Genomic DNA, 24,406 nt, shown 5'->3' on the forward strand with positions numbered 1-24,406 from the left:
GAGAGCCCATTAAAAAAAGAACAGGAGTACTTTTGGCACCTTAGAGACTAACAAATTTATTTGAGCATAAGCTTTCGTGAGCTATAGCTCACTTCATCGGATGCATCCGATGAAGTGAGCTGTAGCTCACAAAAGCTTATTCTCAAATAAATTTGTTAGTCTCTTAAATTTGTTAGGCGCAAAGGTGCCACAAGTCCTCCTGTTCTTTTTGCGAATACAGACTAACAGGGCTGCTCCTCTGAAACCTGTCATTTAAAAAAAGGTTTCTAGCCCTTCTGATTGCATAGAAAAGCTTCAAACTGTCAACCCCACAAGTTCAAAGCCTCCAAGGCAAATCAGAAAACCCCACCGGTTCTTATTTTAAACATCTCGCGATTGTTTGAGCGCTTGGCAGTTGCAATACGGAAACCTTGGCTGTTATGAAATCCCACCCTGAGGAGCAAGGTTTGGATTTTTCTCCCTGGGGGGGGGGGGCAGCCGGCAGGGCAGCATGGGACTCCAAGTGTTTCCTTCTCCTTCTTCCCACGTGGGACGGAGCTGGGACTTGCTCTCCGGGTCACAGTCTCCCCCGGGATCTGGCGGGGGTGCGTCTGTCTGTCTTCCCTCGCCCAGGGAAGGGGGCGCACTCCCCGGCTGGGGCTGGGGGGGGGGTGTTTCTCCCGCGCTCAGCCTGGGGGTGGATTTGAGCGAGTGTCTCTCCCGCTGCCCGGCCTCCCGCCCAGCGCCCGCCCGCCTCCTCTCCACCGGGAGGGTCGGCGGCGCCTGCGCCGGGCTGGGCGCCGCCTCCGTCGTGTGTTTGTGGCCGGGCCCGGGCCGGGGCTCAGCGCTGCGGGCCCGGGGGGGGCCGCCGCCGCCGCCGCCGCTCAGCGCAGGGTTTGCAGAGAGCCGGGGCCGCGGGGGCCGCTGCGTGGGGAGTCTCTAGTCCGGGGTCCTGTCCCCCCAGCGCCCTACGGGCTCTTCCCCCGGTCCCTACAGCTCCGGTGACCCCACCCACCGCCACCCCCTGTAGCGCCCCGACCCTCCGGAGCCACCCCCCAGCCCCTATAGCACCCCACTGACCTCCAGCCATCGCCCTTATAGCACCTCACTGGCCTATAGCCACCCCCCAGCCCTTATAGCACCCCCCAGCCCCTATAGCCACCCCTCAGCCCCTATAGCACCCCACTGACCTCCATCCATTGCCCTTATAGCACCTCACTGGCCTATAGCCACCCCCCAGCCCTTATAGCACCCCCCAGCCCCTATAGCCACCCCCCAGCCCTTATAGCACCCCACTGACCTCCAGCCATCGCCCTTATAGCACCCCACTGGCCTATAGCCACCCCCCCAGCCCCTATAGCACCCCACTGACCTCCAGCCATCGCCCTTATAGCACCTCACTGGCCTATAGCCACCCCCCAGCCCTTATAGCATCCCACAGGCCTCTAGCCATTGCCCTTATAGCACCCCACTGGCCTATAGCCACCCCTCAGCCCTTATAGCACCCCACTGGCCTCTAGCCATCACCCTTATAGCACCCCACTGGCCTATAGTCACCCCCCAGCCCTTATAGCACCCCACTGACCTCTAGCCATTGCCCTTATAGCACCCCACTGGCCTATAGGCACCCCCCAGCCCTTATAGCACCCCACTGACCTCTAGCCATCGCCCTTATAGCATCCCACTGGCCTATAGGCATCTCCCAGCCCCTATAGCACCCACTGACCTCTAGCCATCACCCTTATAGCACTCTTCTGGCCTATAGGCACCCCCCAGCCCTTATAGCACCCCACTGACCTCTAGCCATCGCCCTTATAGCACCCCACAGGCCTATAGCCACCCCTCAGCCCCTATAGCACCCCACTGGCCTATAGCCACCTCCCAGCCCCGATAGCACCCCACTGTCCTCTCTGGTACTCCACCATCTGCTCACCTGCCCCCTACAGCATCCTGCTATTATGCTACCCGACTCCCTCAGCCATTTCCTCCCTCTGTAGCACGCACTCACTCCCCTACCCCCTCCCCGTCAGCCACTCACCCACCCATTGGCTTCCTCCCTGTCAACATCCTGCTCCTGTAGCAGGGTGCTGTTCCCTTCCGCCCAATATAGCACCCCCATTATTTCCTTCCGTGCAGCTGGTATCTCTGGTAAGTGTCAAACACCCCTGGCCTCGATGGAGGAGGCGGGTAGGGAGAGGAGAGTGTTATGAATTGTGGTGCCAAAGAGGGATGCTTGTGTTAGTAGTTTTAATTTCGTCCCTGGGGTAGGTGACCCCTTCCCCACTTTCCCAAATACATATATGCTAGAAGCGTTTCCTTTGTAAATGTGGAGGTTTGCAGAAAACTTACAAAATATGAACTGTGTGTATGGACCAACACGGTAGAAGTGTCACTTGCTGCTTCTCCAGAATGAGTGTATGCTGTAGAAACTTGCTAATCCACATAGCTCCATAAGGTGCATGCCAGAAGATGGTTGTTCCCTCTTTGCAAAGATTTTATGGCAAGGTGGTGAAGTAAGGTGTCATTCTACGTCTTTCGTCTGGCTGGTGTAGAGCAGCAACTACAATTTTACCTGAAGGTGATCAAACCAAATGGTTACATCAGCAGTAGCAGAATTTATTGCAGTAATGCCTCCTTCATATTTATAAACTGGGCAGTAGGTAGTGATATATTTGATGGGAACCACACTTGCACACCGAGAAGTACTTGATTTTCCATTTGTGCATTAGATATCCGCATCGACCATGGTTGATTCAAATTTGGCTCAGAGTTGACCAAGATGACTGTGGAAGGTCAAACCCAGGAACCTTCTGCGTGGGATCTGGCACAAGGTGCTTATTTTTTAAGTCTTGTTTAGCCCAATCTACTTTCCAAGCATCCTGATCATAGCCTGGTTGTATGAGGCTAAACAAATGTTCCCAGAAAGGCTTGCGGGATTTAAGGCGTTGCATGTGGGGGTTGTCAAGATCTTGGTGAATAGGAAGACATCTGTTTTGCTGGATTCGCTGAGCTTCGCAGAATGTTGCAGCAGTTCGGTGTATCGGCGGGGGAGCGATGTTAGACAGGACAGGTAGCCAGGGTGTTGGAGTCAACTTAAGGGTTCCCGTGATGCACCGCATCACTGTATTCTGCTGGCTATCCACAAGTCACGTGTGGCTGCATCTGCTCCATACTGGTGCACAATATTCAGCTACTGAATATAAAAGTGCGATTGCAGATGTTCGCAATGCTGATGCACTCCAGGTTGTACCTGCTAGTTTCTGGGGATTATGTTGGCTCTTGTTTTTATTTTTGCAGCTACCTTCTCAAGATGGTCATGGAAGGTGAGGGTGTGGTCGAGTTTCACTCTGAGATATGTTGGAGAGTAATCGTGTTGCACATTTTTATCACAGAAAGCTACTTTGTGTGTTTTTGGCACTCTTATTATCAAGATGAAATGCGCTTACTATTTTTTTTTAGGGTTTCGTTTGAGCCTCCGTTTCTGGAAATAATAATCCATATTTTGGAGGTCCTCAGTTAATGCTTTTTCAATGTCTTGCAGTTTTGCTTGGATTGTCATGACAAGATCATCTGCATATCCACATTTTTGTGATTTAGCTGGAGACATGTCACTTACATAAATATTAAGAAGGATTGGCGCAAGTACAGAGCCTTGTGGTAGCCCATTGTTTATGATACAGGGTGAGCTGTTCTTATTACCCAGGACATCTGTAGGCATCTGTTACTCAGCATGGTCCACAGCAGGCAAAGTGTTTGGTAGCAAGGTATAATTTTAGCAAGTTTCAGCATCAGGCCCTTAATCCATACAGTATTGTACACAGATGAGAGGTCAACAAATACTGCACCAGTCTTTAGGGTTTTTTTTGATAGCCTCAGTGTGAGTTGTGAGTGCCAGAACTTGGTCACAGCAACTATGTTTTGGCCGGACACCTGCCTGTTCGACAGGGATAATTGGCTCAGAAAAAGGGTGTATTCTTTTGAGGATGATATGCTCAAGAAGTTCATAGGTCGTTTATAGTAGAGAAATTGGCCTATCACTTCCCACTTCATCAGGGGGCTTTCGAGGCTTTGGAATGGCAGTTACCATTGACTCACACCATATTTCAGGGATCTGTACTGTCCTTAAGGTAATTAAGTACAATGTTGCTAGCCATTGTAGTCTTTTGGGGCCGAGATGGTGGAGGAATTCTGGCGGAATACCGTCAGGGCCTGCAGCCTTCCCTTTTTTCATCGCTGCAAGTCCTTTTATTTCCTCAATACTGACAGTGAAAAGTTCTCCTTGTGGGATTGATGGGTTTGGTAGAGTTGTTGATACACTTCTCTTCTTGTGTGTTTATCAAGTGGTCCTTTTGTGTTCTCCACCAGTTTGGAGGCTATCGAGTTTGGCCAGATTTTTGGTGGCCAGTACTCTGTGGGATTAGCGGCCCCAAGACGTCGCAGTCGTGTCCAGGCTCGACAACTTGAACGTGTAAAATCAAGGTTTCGCACTCAATCAAGCGAGCACTGGCATCTTGCTGTGTCAAAGGAGTATAGCAGGGCTTTTGTGGTATGAGAGCTCCTGGTCTGATTGTATTGCCAGAGCAACTCCTGTGCGTCTCTCGTCCAGCAGGGAGTGTGCTTTTTTCGGAAGCCTGAGGGAATGTTCTTTCCAGCTCCTTTGAGGAGCCCTGCGAACCGTTGGTAGCATTTCAGTCTCTCTGGAATCCTTGCAATGGTTTTCTCAACAGTCTGTTTGTCGGCATCCCAATCAGCTTTAGCAAAATTCCATCGTGGTACTGTACCTATTTCAAAAAGAACACAGGAATTTCGACGCCTATGTATATCATTATAGGCCTGTGTAGGCTGTTTGGAAATGCCGATAGTACTTCACATGTTACGATGAGAGTGTTACCACTTTGATCTTTAGACACAAATGTTAGGTCTGGATTGTACCCATGTTGCCAGCGACTTGAATGGAATGTTGATTGTTGTTTTTGTTCTTAGATTAGTTGTAAGTCTTGTGCAGATATCCAGTCCATGAGATCTTCGCCATCGATTTCTTTTGTTTTATAGTCCCACATAGTGTGGTGACTATTAAAATCACCTGCATAGATGCATGGAATAGGAGTGTGGGGTAGTGCCGATTTTGGCCATCTTGTGTTAGGGGCTTTATAGACCTTGATCATGTGGAGCTCCCCTACTTTGATAGTTGTGGTAAATGTGATTTCCTGTTTGGTTGATGGAATAACGTTAAAATCTGTGATGGTGTCCTTGATGTATATTGACAAGCCATATTTAGGATGATAATGGCTAGTCATTAGGTTGTATCCATAGATATGGTAGTTCCTAGCCTGTTGGTCATTGCCAACATGGATGGGTCTCTTGCAACATGAGGACATCGATGTTGTAAGTCTTCAGCAAGTTTCCAAGGTACTTGAATTTTGCCAATGAGAATCTGTCATAAATATAAAGGGAAGGGTAACCACCTTTCTGTATACAGTGCTATAAAATCCCTCCTGGCCAGAGGCAAAGTCCTTTTACCTGTAAAGGGTTAAGAAGCTCAGGTAACCTGGCTGGCACCTGACCCAAAATGACCAATGAGGGGACAAGATACTTTCAAATCTGGAGGGGGGGAAAGGCTTTTGTCTGTCTGTATGATACCTTTGCCGGGAAGAGATCAAGGATGCAAGCCCTCCAACTCCTGTGAAGTTAGTAAGTAATCTAGCTACATAATGCGTTAGGTTTTCTTTGTTTTGGCTTGTGAAATTCATTGTGCTGGAGGAAATGTGTATTCCTGTTTTTGTGTCTTTTTGTAACTTAAGGTTTTGCCTAGAGGAATTCTCTATGTTTTGAATCTGACTGCCTGTAAGATTATCTTCCATTCTGATCTTACAGAGTTGTTCTCTTATCTTTTTTTGTTCTTCTAATAAAGTTCTGTTTTTTTAAGAATCTTGATTTGGTTTTTTGAGTCTTAAAAATCCAAGGCTGGTCTGTGCTCATCTTGTTTGTTCTCAAGCCTCCCCAGGAAAAGAGGTGTAAGGGTTTGGGGGGATATTTTGGGGAAATAGGAACTCCAAGTGGTCCTTTCCCTGATTGTTTGTTAAATCACTTGGTGGTGGCAGCGTTTACCTAATCTCAGGGCAAAGACTTTGTGCCTTGGGGAAGTTTTAACCTAAGCTGGTAGAAATAAGCTTGGGGGTCTTTCATGCGGGTCCTCACATCTGTAGCCTAGAGTTCAGAGAGGAGAAGGAACCCTGACAGAGGCCTTCAACATTAAGTTGCAGGATTCTTATCCCAGGGCTTATTTGGCACGTTGTATGGCCCTGAGGAGGAGCTTTAGGATTTGTCGAGTTGCTGCTCTAATGACCTGGAAATCACTGAGCGGCGTTCGGTTGCTGAGTTGATGGCATTCGTTGTGAATTCTCACTTAACAGAGTGGGCCCATGAAAGCTGCCATCTTCCACTCCGTCATTTTACTAAGAGAATATTAATTTTCAAAAATATGCTAAAGGACATTTTATTAGCTTGGTATGAGGTATTATAATCAACTAGACTATGCTTATCAGATTAACAAAGTATATTTTGTAATGATGCGTCTTTGCTTTTCTGTTGTTTATTGATAATTGGCAAAATTCACTTGATCTGCAAATAAACCTCCTAGGTCAAGACCTTGCAGATACTTACGCGTACTTTATGTAAGTGAATACTCCCACTGAAATCACTGGGATTGTTTGTAGAATAGGACCCTAGTATAAGTGCTGGTTAATAAGGTTCTATTATAGCGATAGGTAGACTTGGCAGAATTCAATTTTTTTTTATAATTTTGATGAATATTATCAATGTTTTTATTTTTATCAATTGAAATTTTCACAGTTGTAAGAGATTATGGGAGGGTCAGACAATTAATGAAACATTGACGTTCAAAAAGTTAAATCTTTATAATGCTTAAAACACCAGTTGTCAACATCACATGTCAAAATATACAAAGTAAATATCCTTAGGTAAGTAAGACCTAGTAAGTTCTTAAGCAGCATTTTTCTTACTTTGACTATTGTTGACAGAAATATTTTTTCATCCATATGTGCATGTCCTGGAAAATTGACGCTTACCAATAAAAATCTAACCCTTTCAAGCCTCGTTTTATTATAAAGGGGCACCACTCTGTCTACATCATGCTTGACCGTTTAATAGTATTTTACTACTTATTCCTAAATTGCTGCCTTTTAGATTTAGTAACGTGGTAATAAGTGTTTCCTGAGAATGAAAATATTTGTATAAAGACCAATTGAGGAGGAGGAGTTGTTGTTTTTTTCCTGCAGAGGTCTCTTAACTAACACACTGAAGACACTTTTTCCTGTTCAGTTTGACCATATGAAGTCAAGATTTTAAAGTTGTTTGGTTGCCTGACAAAAAAGTAGTTTTTCCAGTTTTGGGGGGATATCTGATTCTCAAGTAAATCAAAATTAAATATTTTTGCTATGGTGACGGTTTAAATAGCATTTCTCTGTACAGTTGTACCATGGTTTTTTAGGTTTCTCTTATTTTTAGCATTCTGTCACTGTAGGTTTAGTTGTGCCTTTGCTTTAATATCAGTTAAAATGTCACTCCGCCAACTGTAAGAGAAGTGAGACTAATTTGCTGTCTAAATACTATATGTCAAACACAAGTAAAAATTCAAAACTCTTTGGGGCAGGAATGGTTTGGGGTTTTTTTGTTTTTGTTTGTTTTTTGCTGTTTACCCAATATACCTAGCACAATGGGGCTTCTGTGTACTGCTGCAATACAAATTAATAATAAATACTCTAAAGGCCCAATCTTGCAGTGCTTGGCTTGTGAAAAGTCTCAAGTGTTTATGACAGGTTTCAGAGTAACAGCCCTGTTAGTCTGTATTCGCAAAAAGAAAAGGAGTACTTGTGGCACCTTAGAGACTAACCAGTTTATTTGAGCGTAAGCTTTCGTGAGCTACAGCTCACTTCATCAGATGCATCCGATGAAGTGAGCTGTAGCTCACGAAAGCTTATGCTCAAATAAATTGGTTAGTCTCTAAGGTGCCACAAGTACTCCTTTTCTTCAAGTGTTTATGTAAGTGAGCCATTTTGGGATCATCGTCAAAGAGGGATATGTCACCAGTAATGTGAATAGTGTCTGTCTAAGTTTGAAATCTAAGCTTGATCTGATCAAACACAAGAAACACAAATCTTTTACTACTTCTTGGTTTTGGGTGCTAATTTTGGCCCTGATCCAACAAAGACCTACACACCGGCTTAACTTGAAACATAAATAGTCTCATTGTATGCTTAAAGTTAAGTGTGTTCAAAAGTCTTTGCAAGATCAGGGCCTTTGTGTATATCCATAAATACGTTTTGTTCCTGGTCCTTCTACAAGCCACTAGAGAACCATAGTTGAAAAGGCTCTATGCTTGTGCTATTCACTGTAAAAAAATAAATAAATAAAAAATTATTGTCAAATTTGTCATATATTTTTGGACATCAAGGTCAGGATTGTTTTTCTTTACTCTTGAGTTCCAGCGTCTTAGCTTTTGCAAATCCTCAAATTACAAGAGATCCTCTCTGTAAAAAATTGAGTTCAATCACAATGGAGATTTTCTATCACAAAATATAATGTACACATTGTATAATATACAACATATATTTTAAGATAGGGATAATTTATTTATATTTCTTTGATCTGGAATGACAACTTTACGGTTGTGGTTGATGCAGTGCATGACGACAATGTGAGTGTCTTATTGAAATCTGCACAGTCTTTGACAGTCTGCATTCATCTACCTGTACTCTTTGAGCTTAATGCTCTTTTGGCTGATGTAAGCTTGGCCTATCTCTGGCTTCCTCAGTTATCCTTGTGTAGTAGGTACTGACAGTTTTACTTGTCTGGATAGTAGTTCTACTTGTCCAAGGTTGTCAGCAGTCAGATTTCTCACAAAATAATCATATATTGTTTTAATTGATTTTGCAAAACAAAGTGTCTTTATTTTTCTAAAGCAATATAACTTATTACCCAGTTTATTTTCCCTAAAATCTTAGATCTACCATACTGAGTCCAAAGTCTGTTTTTCAGTAGCGTCTGCCTAAAGATGCATGTGCCTTGAAAGTCTTTCAAATTCACTAGATGTTACTCATGCCATAAAGATGAAGGAATTTAATTATCATCAATATACAAAGGCAGTTTTCTCTAAAGTAAGAATACACTGTGGATGTACTTTTTTGAACCCCTCCTCCCCCATCTTCTCCTGCAGAATGAAAGATGGCTGAGGATTCTCAGAGAAACTTCCGCTCTGTCTACTATGAAAAAGTGGGATTTCGTGGTGTTGAAGAAAAGAAATCATTGGAAATCCTATTGAAAGATGATCGATTGGGTTAGTTGATTCCACTATTTCCTGTACTATCTGGGCATGATTTTTGGTTGTGCTGAAAACCCACAACTGTAACTGAAGTCAGCGGTAGCTGCTGGCCCTTAGCACCTCTGATAATCAGGTCCTTTGTCTTTAAACTTTTTATGTTTTTTACTGTGATATTAATAGTAATGTTGCATAGAGAGTAGCATCTAAAATCACTAGGGGATATTCTAGACTTCAGTGGTACTGATAGCTTTCTGGAGGGGCATTTGAGAAGCAGTGGATATTTTATTTAGAACCTCTTGCTTATTTTTTGTCTTCTTCTTTATGCCAAGAAACTGAAAATGTTTGTATGAAAGTAATTTTTGTTCAAGAGTTGCTCAGCTTCTGCTGCTAATTCCTCCTCCTCAAAGTCACAATGGATTGTGATATGATTATTATTTCTACTGGTCTCTGAGGTGTGCTAAGTCGTGTCCTCGTCCCTGACCCCACCCCCCCCCCCCCCCCCCCCCGCCCCGGCTTCATTTTAAATCAAGCTAAGATTTAAATTTTCAGTAGAATCATTGGAGCAGTTTGTACGCCACTTCTATCCATTTTGAACCAAAACTGATCAGCTTTTATTGATACATAGTCCTTTTAAAGTGCAATTCGGAGATGTAGATCTGCAACTGAAGAGTTGCCCTGTTTCGGTGAATCAATGCCACTATTGAAATATTTCAAGTTTAAAATGTTTTGAGAAATATTTGCTTTCTTTGCAGATGTTGAGAAGCTTTGCACATTTAGTCAAAGATTTCCACTCCCATCCATGTATCGTATCCTGGTGTGGAAGGTGCTTTTAGGTATGATATGTGAGACTGTGGTTTTAACTGTAGAAATAAGAATAAGCTGGGTATTTGTCATTTGTTTGGGGGTAGTAAAGACATGGAATACTCCTTTTTGTGACCACTTGCTAATGATAGCCATGGGTCCACTTCTGCATACTCAGAAGTTTCACACAGAGAACATTTAATGTACATATGCAAGTTAACAATGATTTGATTCTCTGTTTTATGCATACATTTTGGGAACTCTTGTACATGCAATTTTACAAAATTAGGTAATTGAATTGAACTTCTATAAATGTGCTTATAATGTCATGTACATTATATCAATAATTAGTGAGGGTAAAGTTGGATGTTTAATATAAATAGCTGACATCTAATAGAGTTTTCAGTATTGTCAAAAAAAAATTAGACATCTGAGTGAAACTGAATCTCTGATCAAAACTAGATTTTAAAAAATTAGGGATTTGTATTGAACTGATTGTTTAATAAAATATGTCTATGGTTAGACTCCCTATTGTAGTAAGCTTTCTAACAAGGTTTAGCTCTAATTTTGCTTCTAATGTTAAATGATATTTGCCATTGGAGAGGAGAAGGAAACCGGGACCATAAATAGGCCAAGTCCTAGATTCTGTTTAGCAAGTGAGTCAAATTACTAATTCCAACAGTATTAATTGTGCTTTGGAACCGCTTTTTCGGTTTATTGGATTTATTAGATGTGAACTAACGAAGCTGGGGGTGTGCAGAGCCCAGCAATAGTAATAATTCTTAGAACTATGAACATGCCAAACTTCACCTTTAGGATGCTTTTCAAACATTAGCTAACCTTAAAGGAATATTGCCAGTTTGAACATTTAAAAAAAAAATCCGTACTTAAATCCCTAATAATGCTTTAGTTCATTAAAACTGAAATAACTTTTGGAATCTGTTTTTTTAACTATTTGTGTCTGCCTGTCTACTTTGTTCATTGCTATTATGACCATAAAAATAGAGTAGTAAATGTCAGTCTTCTGTCTGCTCAGTTTCACTTCATGGCTCTCATGCACCAATACAATGCTTTAGTGTCTGGGTTGCAAACACCAGAGAGAGGAATGTTTAAATCCTGTCTAAAACTTTTCTCGTTAAACATTTTTTTGTTTTCTGTATTTAAAAATAATTTCAAAAGTGAATTATTTTAAAAGTTCATGAATGTCCATGTTAGGATTTGTAAACCCTTTTTTGGTGCAAAACCTAAAAGTTGATTCTGAACCTTGTGATACAGTTCCTTTTATTAAATGATCATACATAATGAAACCCTGAGCAATAGCAGAGTTAAGCTTAGGGATAAACACAGTTCTTGAGACAGGTAACTGAAAGTTGTGGAGATTTAGAATCCTTTAAAATGTTCTTAGCACCATCTATATTTCTTCCTCAGAAGTAACAGCAGAAGATCTTTCATCCAAAACTGCACTGTTAACTGCACAAAGGAATTTCTGTGCAAAGTTGTAATTCAGTTTAGAGCCAGTAGCATTTGTTCACTGCCTCAGATACCTTGATTTGTGAATCTTACAACCCTATGATACAATTAAAAGTTGGATAGGTCGAGTCCTTCTATGTCTTTTTATATACCAGCTTATATTTTAGTCTGATTCTGAGTATATAGCAAGTGTAAGAAACATGTTTACAAATCTCATTTTAGAACTCAGTCTGGAAACTTTAAATATGTGAACTCTTTTCAGTTAAACAACCCAGAATAGGGTAAAGCATTCTGCAGACACCTTGGGTCTGCTGAGGCACAAGGGATAGTTGAGTGCAGGGAGAATTTCTTGTAATATGTCTTCAAGGATTTTTCTTAGTGTAAACATTCATCCGGAACTGCAATCCAAAACATCTCTGTCTTGATGTTTGGAACAACAGCCTTATCCATTTCTGTGGGGAAGCATTATGTCTCTTGTAAAGAAATGTACTAGTTTAGCAAGAGGGTTGCAGTCCCATCAGTGAACTACTTCTGAAATTGGATTTGAAAGATGACAGGCCCTGATGCCTTCTCAGGTTAGTGTGTGCCATATATATATCCTGCTTAATTTCCTCAACAAAGTATGGCTCATTATAGCTAAGTGGAGAGTCTGTTGCACTGAAATGATTTATAGACTTCACTGCATTTTTTGTAACTCCCTTTTCTCTGCCTGCCTAGGGCCAGTTTTCTAGATTTAACATGTAAGTTTAGCAGCATGTACTTGCTGAGTTATGATGGCTTGTTCAATCCCAGCTGTTAGGATGCAACCTGATTTGCTCTGGCAGTTTGAAGAAAAGTGTCTATATCTGTTTTGTTTGGTACTCAAATTCTGCAATTTCCTGGATTAACACTTGGGAGTAATATTCTCCTTCATTTAAAGAGAGGCAAAAGCAGCAGATTAACCTGATTCAAGACTAATTTTGAAGACTGCCTCCTTCTGATTAGTTCCTGCAAAACTACTGATTAGTTTTACACCATTAGTGATACATGGGAGCATTTCTGCTTTGGCCTCTTCAGGATCTTACTCTTGAAGTCACTGGCAGTTTTGCTATTAACTTCAGTGGTAGTGAGGTGAAATCATTAGGATGAAGGAAAGTGCTCGATTAAGAGAGCACTAGAGGAAAGATGTCATATGAGTCTGTTATGGATATCATAAATCATTTATTGGGACAGTGGAAAGATAACTAATCCTTCTTGAATTGGTGGTAGAAAGATTGGTGTTTAACATAATCAGCTGTGTTATGTGAGGAAAATTTAGTGTGTTACATGCTTCTTTGGTTGACATGGTTATGGGGCCTCTACCTGAAATGGTTTCATCCTGTGTTATTGAAATTACTTCCCACCACTGATTCAGAGGAGGATTGATCTTTCTGGTAAAGTCTGCAAAGAAGGTTCCACTGTGGGTAATGTAAATTAAATAAGAAAGTTGCACAGTACCTTTGTGTTACTTATATGCACACATACAACCCTAGTATTCTCAGAGGGACTGTTAAATTTTGGAAAGGGAACTGTTCTGTTTTTGTATCACTGCTCTTCAATCTAGGCTACTGCTGATTTGTCATGCTGTTGGTAAGACATTTGTATAGGAAGTGCCCATTTTGTTTTTTCTGTCAGACCATGAATGCCTTTATTACTAAGGAATAAAATATTTGTTCTGCATCTATGTTTATCTCCAAAACAAAGGGAAGGTTCAGCACAAATACACAGGAAATGCAATATAGTAAATACTACAGATGAATCCAAGCCAATGGCAGTTTAGATTTTTTTAAAAATGGATTTACTTTGTTACATCATTAAACTTTTAATTTCCCCTCATTCCAAACAATGAAACCTCTTCTCAGTGTACCAGCCTCCAGTGACCTCATGGACAAAAAATGATCAGCCAGATGCTGAGGCCTAAAAGGGGATCAGAAAACCAAGTCCGTGAATAAATCATTCCTGCATTCAGTCAACACATGACCTTCAGTTTTAATAAATATTATTATTTGCTTGGTCTGTGTCGTCTTGACTTTATAGGCGTGTATACTGTAACTTTAACCAAGCTTATGTGAGTAAGAGCTGCATGATTGGGACCTACATCTTCTGCAGGCTGTATATTAGTACACATTGAAGTAAGCAAAGCCCCCTAGAAGGGGGATTCACTGCTTTCCTTTTCTCTCCTTTTTTAGGAATTATTCCTCCTCACCATGAATCTCATGCTCTGGTGATGAAGTACCGAAAGGAACAATATAGGGATGTGTATCATGCCCTCCAAGTAATTCGGTTTATCAAGGATTCTACCCCACAGGTTGAAGTTTTCCTCCGCATGCATCAACTGGAGTCAGGAAGGTTGCCTCGAAATTTGGCTTTTCCTCTGGTCAGTCATTTTTAATTTTGTCTTTCAACAGAACTCTTTCAAACAAAAGAAACATTAAACTGAAACTATTAATAGCACAAAAGATATACACAGAGACAAAATGAAGTGAATGTAAAACAGGAACTAATATCAAATACTGGGTTTTACTCAGACTGTACATTTGTTCATTTTCCCAAAAATCTTGCATAAGCTTTTATGCTGTAAAAGCTTTTCTATATATTTTTTTCTGGGCTTTGTAGCCTTTTTTATTCTAGCTCCTACCCTCATTTCTTTTTTTCTAAAATGCCTTAAAGCAAATGACAATCTTGCTGCAGCAGAGATTCCTGAATGTCTTGGGGCCAGGCCACTAAAAGTAGTGATTTAGTGCAATTTACATTGTGTTCCTAAGTTACTGCAATTTACTAACCTGGCGTTTTTGTTAGCCTGAGCTGTTTTGGGGTTTTATTAAAGTATTTAGTGCTGCTCCAGAACTACTTGACCATTGATGATGGGAGTCCTGCTATCTAATAGTTAATTTCCATGACTTCTGATCCCTTTGTGTGTCTAAAAGCAGAGAGCATGATATAATCTTGGTTACAGGGAAATCTCACATTTAGTGAAAGGAAGAGAGCATGCATCTCAGGTACATATTTAGTTGTATTTTGGGAATAAGGTGCCTTGTCCCATGGGGTAGAGTTTACTAGTATCCAGGTAATTAAAAGTGTACAGAAGTGTCCTTTTATCTAAAACAAAATCATTCTGTACACATCAACATCTATAAACAAAGAGCAATTCTATAAACTAGCAAGCATTGTGGTGTGAAAGGGAGGAGGATGGCCCCATTTATTTGATAGAACACACACTATTAATATTGACTCATGTCACCTGATGCTGAGAACTTTTTGTTTCTATTACATGACTGAGCCATGCTAAACTTCTGTCACTTTGATTTAAAAATATAAACTCCTGTTTGTTTGTTTGTTTGTTTCAGTTTTTACAGAAAAGACAGTTATGCAGTTATTACCAAATGCTTGAATTATGTCAGTATCATTTCACCTTTCACACATTTGTCCAGTTCATCTATCAAAATTACCGGGTCAGGGAATCGCAATAATTTACATGGGCAGCCCAACAATTCTGTGGATCCCAATTTTCTGTTTTGTTTTCTAGGAACCAGAAGATGAAGTGTTTCTTGCCATAGCTAAAGCCATGGAGGAAGTGGTGGAGGATAATATCGACTGCTACTGGCTTGTCAGTAGTTTTGTTAATCAGTTAAACAACAAATACAAAGATTTGTTACCACAGCTGGTAAGTATATTTTGTGAAAAGAGACACTGGGTGGAGTGGGGGCAGATGTGACTTGGTATTCATTGAACATCTTGGGAGCTACGTCTAGGAGCTAGCGCAGGACTGGAAGTTAGTAGACCTGGTTCTATTCTGCCACTAGCTACTATAAAATAATAATCTAGGCCTCCAGTTGTGCTTTGTAAATTCCCTGGTAGAAACTTTGTGATGTAAGAAATTGGTCTTGTTTGCTAAAACATGTTTCAATTGTATATTAAATTTTTAGACTTAAACAAAAATGTACAGGTTCGAGCACAGATATGATTTAACTTTTGTATCTCTAACCTGCTGCTGGGATATCCAGCGCTGTGAGCCACTGGGTTACCCTCTGCCTCAGCAAGAGTGAGTTTTGCAGGCAACTAGACTTTGTCTCAGCTCTCTGCTACATCAGCCAGACTCCCTCCACAGCTAGCTCCTCAAGGCTCCCCTGGCCCAGACCTTGCCTAGCAGGTAACAATCACCACTGAGCTCCTCAGAGATGTTTCTCTGCAACGCACAACCCTTACCACTGTGCATTCACAGAAGATATTAAGTTTGCCCCTCTGTTAAAGAGTCAGTACATCATAGGTTTATTAATCTAACTAGGGTAAATACATCCGTCTTTTCAAACAGCACTGAGTTGGTTTATAGTAAAAGTAAAACAAGTTTATTAATAGAAAAACATGGATTAAGTGATACCATGTAAAAGAGATAAAGGTAGAAGTGGTTACAAGCAAATAAAAATGAAAACACACATCAAAAAGTCTAAAATTTAATCTAGCAAGATATAGTCTTTGTTCAAGATGGTTTCTCTCACACCAAGTTTCCTTGCCAGCTTTTTCCTGGTTGGCTTGGTCGAGACCTATCAGAGAGATCAAATTGCTTGGTTTCTTTGTCTCCTTAAGGTGAAGGAGCCCTATAGTATCTCTCTGTTCCTTATATACCCAAAGAGATGTCTTTGTCTTACAAATCAGAAAGACTTCCTGGGTATTCAGTCTCCTATGTCTCTCTGAGGTGCAGGAGCCATGTTAATTCTCTGTCCCTTGAGTTCAGGTTCAAGATAACCCCCACTGGCTTAGCTTGATAGATTTGTTTTTGGCTAATGTGTAAATTGAGGTAAACCCACATTCCTCTGTGTAAGATAGACCTATTTATAACCTTTACCTAGGCTAAACTGTTTTTTTGGGGGGGATTATCTACATTTAAAATGCTACAGTGGCACAGCTGCAGCACTTCAGTGTAGACACTACCTATGCCAGTGGGAGGGGTTCTCTCATTGTCACAGGTAATCCACTTCCCGGAGAGACGGTAGCCAGGCTGATGGAACCGTGTTGCGGATTTTTCATACCTATGATGGACCTAATTAAACTGACCTAGTTTTCTAGTGTAGACCAGGTCTTAAACATGTTCTAGTAATGTTATACAGAGGGAATTCATAACTTTGCATATGAGGTTAACACATGCATTTTATAATATTGTTAGTAATCAGCATATTTTTAGCTTTCATATGATAACTCAGAAGGCATATTTTGTACAAATATTATTGGAGTAGTGTGTAGGGTATAAATACAGGGATGCCTAGAGTCACAGTATCCAAGCTCAACTGGAACTCCTACAACTGCAGTCACTTTTTAAAAAGTATTTTGATTTTAAACAAAATCTGTCACAAGCCTAATTACATTGACAATTCTGTACTTCACATCAGACCACTTGTAGAGCTGTTTAAAATGTTCTGTCTCTTCTACTGTGTGTCATATATCCTTCATTAGCCGGTATTCAGGCAACAGTTGCTGGTGCTGGTTTTGAACTGAGAACAGGTTATTTTGTTTTAGGAAAACAATACATTTTGAATCAAATTGCAATAAAATGTCAGTTTAGTAGGTTGAGTTCTTTTGTTAGTGGACATTTAAAGCAGGTAATGTTGAGTTTCTGCAGAATTTCTTTGTTAAAGGCAACTTGAAGAAAAATTTTTTAGGTTTACTAGCATTTATAAGAAATCTATTGCTTTATGTAGACCTTTCTAATTTGTCAAATAACATTACAGTAAGAAACCTGTTCATAAACAGTGTCCACTCATGTAAATACATACTGGTGGGCATGATTCTGCACAATTGAAGTCAATGAGTAGAAGCTCAAACCCTTAATGTAGATACTGTACATGGTGCTGTTATAAAATAGTTGTTTTGTAAACCCGCCATCTGTTACTGGAGTTAATACACTTAACTACATCAATTGCCATAATTATTAGTGTTTGTATGCCTGAAGGGGTGTTTTCACAAGTGTTCCCATTAGCAAGAGAAAGGGCTATAGATCCTTCGCTCCAGATTTTTTTCAATAGTTTATGTATTCTACCAAAAATAGGAATTTTGAAATACAGCCAAAGGAAAATCTTTGTCCTTTAACAACTGAAAAAATTAGTCATTTGTCCAGCTGTGTCAGAAAATAGTGAAACTTCTGTGATTTTATATAAAAATATTGGAATTATAAATGCATAACGACTTTTTAAATTCACTCTTTTTTTTTTTTTTTTTTTTAAACCCCACCATTATATGCTATTCTGCTGGCCTTCCTAAAACACTTCTGACAGGCTTTTTTTAAACAGCAAACAATGCTTTTAATACGTTGCGTAGTGGTTTGGTCTGAGATGTGATTTCTCCTGTTTTGCTGCATTGTGTGTTGGTTTTGTGAATTGCTCAAATGGAGCTAGGTTTGAGATGAACTAAACTCAGTTTTACTTGTGATGGTAGTAGCAATTGAACGTTGGTCCCCAAAGGGTGAAAGTTTAGTGCAGGTATAATCCTCTGCACCACCTGAAATTCTGACTCCTTACTACACAAAGGAACAAATGCTACAGTATTTAGAAGCCCTCATAATGGTAGGTGACTTTTTTTTAGGAGGGGGGAACAGAAGTTTGTTTAGCAAATATGCTATCAGCCAAATTGCAGAGTTCAATAACCCTTGCTGTAGGTGAATGTGACCTTGCAGTACATTATCTAATGTTAATATTTTAGCATTTGTTTTTTACATATGTACACTTCTCTTAAAGTGAGAATCAACTCTGAATTCCATTTGATGTGAGGTATTTAAAACTTTGATTTCCCTGTTCTTTCTACAGCCAAAAGTTCTTGAACAGTATTTGAATGTTGAGGATAACAGACTTCTGGTGCATCTGAAGGCATGCTCTGCAGTGAGCGAACTTCCTTACAATCTTTGGTTTAAGAAGTGTTTTGCAGGCTGTTTACCTGAATCCAGTTTACAGAGGCAAGTGTTCTCTTGTGTTCGTTTGTTTAGGAATTTCAGCTTTGTATAGCTGCTAGTACAAGATAACTTCTGTTATTTCATCACCCAGAATATGAACTAGATTTGAGGAAAACTGATTAAAGTAGCACTGATTTAGAAATCATAACAAAATTTGATGTGACTCCCTTATTACAGATATAAGATCTTTTTAAAAGTGTGGATTTTTTTGGTATTTAAAAAAGATGAGGTTAAAATTTAAGAATTTTGGCTCCATGTGCTAATACCACTTTCAGCTTCTTTGTATTTAAAACCCCAAATCCCTATTTTGTGACATATGGGCTAAAGGCACCTAAATTTTCAGATGTTTTAGTTGCAGTTATTGCTTCACTAAGTGAATGTTTACTCTTGATTATCATTTAATTTAAAAATGTAGTGGGAGAGTTTGTTTAAAAATATAGCACTTGATATGTTAAGTATGACAAAGTTCATGAAAATAAAGCATACTGTGGGCTAGTCTACACTACACAACCTTTGCCAATACAGCTATGTTAGTATAGTTAAACCAGCAGAGTCCCTAGTGGAGATGCCACCTTGAAGGATTGGAGCCTGTTTATCACTGTAGTAGCTAAGTGTTTTTTAAAATATTTACTTTAAAATGCATAAGTCACTCATGGTAAGTGGCATTCTTGTTCTGTCAGTGTCTGAGAAACAAAAGACAAACCTAAAAATATAAGCCACACCTATTTATTTTAATACGATTGTTTCCTCTTCATTTCACTCTGAGAATTAATTCTTCTTCTTCGAGTGCTTGCTCATGTCGATTCCATGTTAGGTGTGTGCGCGCCCAAGTGCACAGCTGCTGGAGATTTTTCCCTTAGTGGTATCTGTAGGGCCAGCTCTGGTGCTGCCTGGAGCCCCGTGCTCCTGCGCTATAGTATATGGGGTACTGCCAGCCACACACCCTCTCAGTCCCTTCTTATTGCCCGTGACAGTTGCAGGAATGCTTCTTGTGATTGCAAGTTCCCTTGTGGTTTTCTTGGACTGTTTTAGACTTTTCTCTTGTAAATAGTTACAATAGTTGTTTAGTTAGAGTCTTAACTGGGACATTGTCCCAGGGATGGGGCATGCCCCGGTCCCTGGGCTTTAAGCCATGTGACAATTGGCTTAAAGCCCTATTGATGGAAGCCACCCTCCGCTCAGCTTCAGAGCTGTCCCGTTCTGATTTGGCACCGAGCACGCTTGCCTCCGTGCGGAGTGCTCCACTGGCACCATGGTCTTCTCGGCACCACTTCCCTTCACCTGTGCCCAAGAAGAGGCACAAGAATCAATGGGCTGACAGGGGACACTCTCCAGTACCGCAGACAGTCAGGCAGCAAGGGACCTGATATCTCTCCCAGTGCCGCCTACACCTCGAGACCCAGGCCCGACTCCGGGGAATCCTCGAAGGTGGTTCCCTTGAGGGGGAAACCTTCTATGAGGCCACCTCAATGGCCTTCAACCCAGTGCTGATCAACTATGGGCTGCAGCGTCATTCGCCAGCTTCCCGAATTCCATCCCTCCAGCACCAATCTCCAGCACTCTGTTGAGCGTCTCTGGCACTGAGGCACCGGTCCCACACCACTGCTCCCCAGTGTGACACCGCTCTCTGGCTCACCGCCATAGCCATCAGCAAGTGGCAGCGACAGCTCCCCCTGGGTCTCCGAGGGAGGAGTCCCCTTGGGGTCCGAGAGCAAACCCAGCTCTCCCCCAAGACGCCAACGACATCATTCTTACAGGCCGGATTTCACTGCAGGTCCGTCATTGGGGCCATGGCCATTGGTTCAGTGGCAATGTTGGAACCCCTGGGGGTTCCCTCCCATGCTGGGATCATGTTCCCAGCAGGCGTCCTGAGTAGTTTCCGAAGGATGGACCCTGGTTCTGATGCGACCGGCTCAACTCAGAACCGGATCCCGATACTGAAACCCAGCGGTTCCGGCGCAATCAGTACTGTTAGTGGAGGGAGAGCCAGCCATACCAGCAGTGACAGCCACCTTCTCGTCTTCCCCTGATGAGGCGGTCGCAGGACCTGCCAACCTGTTGCCACCAGATGATTTTAGGGCCCACCAGGAACTCCTCAAGTGAGTTGCCTCGAACTTGGGGTTGGAGGTGAAGGAGCTTGAGGAGCCTACCGATAGCCTCTTCAACATTCTGGCTGCAGCGCCTGTCTCCAAGGTGGCCCTTCCAGTGCATGACAGAGTTCTGAAGCTCATCAGAGCACTGTGGCAAACTCCATCTTCTGTGCCCCCAACATCTAAAAGGGCAGGGAAAAAGTACCATGTCCGTCCCCAGGGCTTTGAGTACATGTATTTGCACCCATCCCCAGGGTCACTGGTGGTCTCAGCCACAAGTGAACGGGACAGATGGGCAATCTAGCACAACCCCTAAAAATAAAGACACTAAGAAAGTGGATCTTTTCTGTAGGAAGGTGTATTCTACTGCCAGCCTACAGCTGCATATCGCCAGCCAGCAAGCTTTGCTGGGGCTATACAAATACAACATATGGGATTCGATGGCCAAATTCAAGGACTCATTGCCCCAAGAGTCAAGGCAGGAATTCTTGGCCATCATAGAAGAGGGCAAGGGCAGTGGCCACGGCCTCCCTTCAGGTGGCATTGGATGCGGCTGATGGTGTCAGTGGTCTCCATGCGGCACAGTTCATGGTTGCAGTCCCCTGGGTTCTCTCACAAGATGCAGCAATCCATCGAGGACCTCCCCTTTGAGGGCAATGCTCTGTTTTCGGAGCAGACAGACACCAGGCTGCATGGCCTGAAGGACTTCAGGGCCACCCAGTGCTCCCTGGGGCTGTATACACCGCCAGTCTTGAGAAGACACTTCTGGCCACCACCCAGGCTCTCGGGTCCACCTCAGCAGGGACTCTAGAGGAGAAAAGACAGAGGCTTCAAATGCCACCAGTCTGCCCCGTCATCCTCAACCCCCTAGTCGGGTCCTGCATCCACTCTGATGGGCTGACAGGCATTTTGAGGGTGTGCCCAAGGACAGCGTACCGGAGTTACCTCAGGATTTCCCCCCCCCTTTTATTTCTGGACTGTTTGTCCCCCTTTCTTACTGCATGGACCCAGACTACCTCAGACGGTTGGGTGTTCAATACCATAACAGCTGGTTATACCCTGTAGTTTTCTTCCACCCCTCCCTCCCACCCCTTTTCCCTGTCCCTCTTCAGGGACCCTTCTCACGAGCACTTTCTCATCTAGGAGGTGGAATCCCTCCTACATGTAGGGGCCATGGAGGAAGTTCCTCAAGAGCTGAGAGGGAAGGGGTTCTACTCCCGATATTTCCTAATCCTGAAGGGCAATGGGGGTGCCTCAGGCCCATCTTAGACCTGCACCACCTCAACAAATATCTCAAGAAGTTGAAGTTCTGCATAGTCTCCCTGGCCTCTCTCATTCCCTCCCTGGATCCAGGAGACTGGTACGCCGCCCTTGACTTGAAGGACGCCAATTTCCCTATTTCTGTTTTCTGCAGACACAGGAGATTCCTCTGATTTGATGTAGGCCAGCACCATTGTCAGTTCATGGCTCTGTCCTTTGGCCTATCGTCTGCTCTGAGGATTTTCACGAAGTGCGCGACTGTGGTGGCAGCTTACCTAAGGCATTGAGGCTTGCAGATCTACCCATACCTTGACAACTGGCTTATCAGAGGCACGTCTCAAGCCCAGGTCCAACACAGCCTTGACTTGGTATAAGCCACCTGTCAGGTGCTGGGCCTCCTTATAAACTAACAGAAATCAACTCTGACCCTAGTCCAGAGAATAGAGTTCGTAGGCACAGTGCTCAACTCTACCCAGGCCAAAGGCTACCTACCGGAGACCCGATTCCGAGCTATGTCAGAGCTCATCGCAAGCATCAGAGCCCATCTGCTCACGACTGCTTAGGTTTGCCTCAGGCTACTAGGTCACATGGAAGTATTTACATAGTCCAGCATACATGGCTGCACCTCAGACCCTTGCAGGTGTGGTTGGGGTTGGTCTGCACCGCTGGCAGACACCATTTGAACTTAATGGTCACAATTCTGTCGAATATAGTGTCCTCCTTGACTTGATGGACAGACCCGCGATCGGTGTTGGCAAGGGTTCCCTTTGTGGCCCTGCTCGCTTCGGTGACGTTGGTCTCCCGATGCCTTGGATCTGGGGTGGGGAACCCACCTTGGCAACCTCAGTATGCAGGGCCTCTGGTCCCAGGAGGATTGCTCCCTCTATGTAAATGTCAGGGAGCTCAGGGTGGTACACTTGGCTTGCCAGGTATTCTTACACTACCTAAAGGGCAGAAGAATGCAGATCTTGATAGACAATACTTCCATGATGATGTACATCAATAAGCAAGGTGGAGCCCACTTGTCTCCCCTGTGTCAAGGGGTCTCAGTGTGTGGGACTTGTGTGCAGCATGCCATTCATTTCGAGGCGTGTCATCTCCTGGGAGCCTAACATTTGCTGGCTCATCTCCTCAGCAGGTCCTTCTCTTCTCGCCACGAGTGGTCACTCCATCCAGAGGTGGTCAGTGTCATCTTCCAGAGGAGGGGAACTCCCCGAGTGGACCTATTTGTGTCCAGGCAGAACAGGAAATGTCAGCAGTTTTGCTCGATATGCGGGCTTGCCAGAGGCTCCCCATTGGACGCCTTTCTGCTCTTATGGACAGGAGCACTACTATGTGCTTTCCCACCAATACCCCTGGTGCAAAAGGTCCTCCTGAAGGTCAAGAGGGACAAAGCAGCAATCATCCTGGTGGCTCTGGCATGGCCGCGCCAGCACTGGTTCAGCACGCTTTTGGAGCTCTCCCTAGCAACTGCATTAGAGCTCCTGCTCTGGCCAGACTTGCTCTCGCAGAACCAGGGCCATCTGCTTCACCCGAAACTAGAGTCCCTGCATCTGACAGTGTGGCTTCTGCATGGCTGAATGTGGAGGAATCGCCCTGCTCAGCGCAAGTCCAACACATTCTGTTAAGTAGCAGGAAGCCTTCCACCAGGGCAACCTACCTAGACAAGTGGAAATGCTTAACATGTTGGGCCTTGGGCCAGAGTCCTTCCCCATCCTGGTCCTCGCTTCAATCCATTTAGGCTACCTGCTCCACCTCAAGCACCCAGGCCTGGCCATTTTGTCAATCAAGGTGCACTTGACAGCTATCTCAGCCTTCCACCCTCCAGTCCAGGGCAGATCAGTCTTCTCCCATGAAATGACGATCAGGTTCCTGAAGGGGTTGGAGAGACTCTACCTCCAGATTCGCGACCCAGTCTCTCCGTGGGACTTAAATCTTGTGATCTCTTGGCTCACAGGTCCCCACCGTTCAAGCTACTAGCCTCCTGCTCCCTGCTGCTCCTCTTGTGGAAGGTTGCGTTCCTGGTAGTGATCACTTCAACCCCGGAACTCTGAGATAAGAGCACTGACATCGGGAACCCCCTTACATGGTGTTCTATAAGGACAAGTTCCAGCTTCGTCCCCACTTGGCCTTCTTACCAAAGATGTCACAGTTCCATTATAATCAGGACATCTTCCTACCGGACATCTTCCTACCAGTCTTCTTCCCAAAGCCTGGCAAGACTAATGAGGAGCATCGGTTGCACTCTTTGGATGTTAGATGGGCCTTCGCCTTCTACACTGAGAGAACTAAACCCTTCCGTAAGTTGATGCAGCTTTTTGTCGCAGTGGCAGACAGGATGAAGGGCCGGCTGGTTTCCTCTCAGAGGATCTAGTCGTGGATAACTGCCTGCATCAAGTTCTGCTATGAAAAAGCAGGGCACAAACTGCCCATTCCACCAGAACGCAGGCTTCTTCAGGGGTGTTCCTTGCGCAAGTACCAATTAAAGGTATCTGCAGAGCTGCTACCTGG

At 43.2% G+C, this 24,406-nt stretch overlaps 1 protein-coding gene across 6 annotated transcripts in view; it reads left to right on the forward strand.

Annotated features, from left to right (window-relative positions):
- The first annotated feature begins 355 nt into the window (after positions 1-355).
- LOC102944484 (TBC1 domain family member 7) overlaps positions 356-24,406 on the forward strand; it is a 29,303-nt gene continuing 5,252 nt past the window's right edge. The window contains exons 1-7 of one of the 6 annotated variants that reach the window (XM_037893140.2): positions 760-2,127; positions 2,709-2,810; positions 9,215-9,334; positions 10,072-10,152; positions 13,798-13,985; positions 15,135-15,272; positions 18,403-18,548. In XM_037893140.2, the coding sequence (XP_037749068.1) occupies positions 9,223-9,334; positions 10,072-10,152; positions 13,798-13,985; positions 15,135-15,272; positions 18,403-18,548 (665 nt within the window). In that variant the 5' untranslated portion in view covers positions 760-2,127; positions 2,709-2,810; positions 9,215-9,222. Of the gene's footprint in view, positions 445-759; positions 2,128-2,707; positions 2,811-8,676; positions 8,696-9,214; positions 9,335-10,071; positions 10,153-13,797; positions 13,986-15,134; positions 15,273-18,402; positions 18,549-24,406 lie in introns of those variants that run through there. The other 5 variants (XM_027820205.3, XM_043540090.1, XM_007053086.4 and 2 more) reach the window with 5 other exon arrangements.

Source organism: Chelonia mydas, chromosome 2 (assembly GCF_015237465.2).
Source record: "Chelonia mydas isolate rCheMyd1 chromosome 2, rCheMyd1.pri.v2, whole genome shotgun sequence".
Taxonomy (NCBI): Eukaryota; Metazoa; Chordata; order Testudines; family Cheloniidae; genus Chelonia; species Chelonia mydas.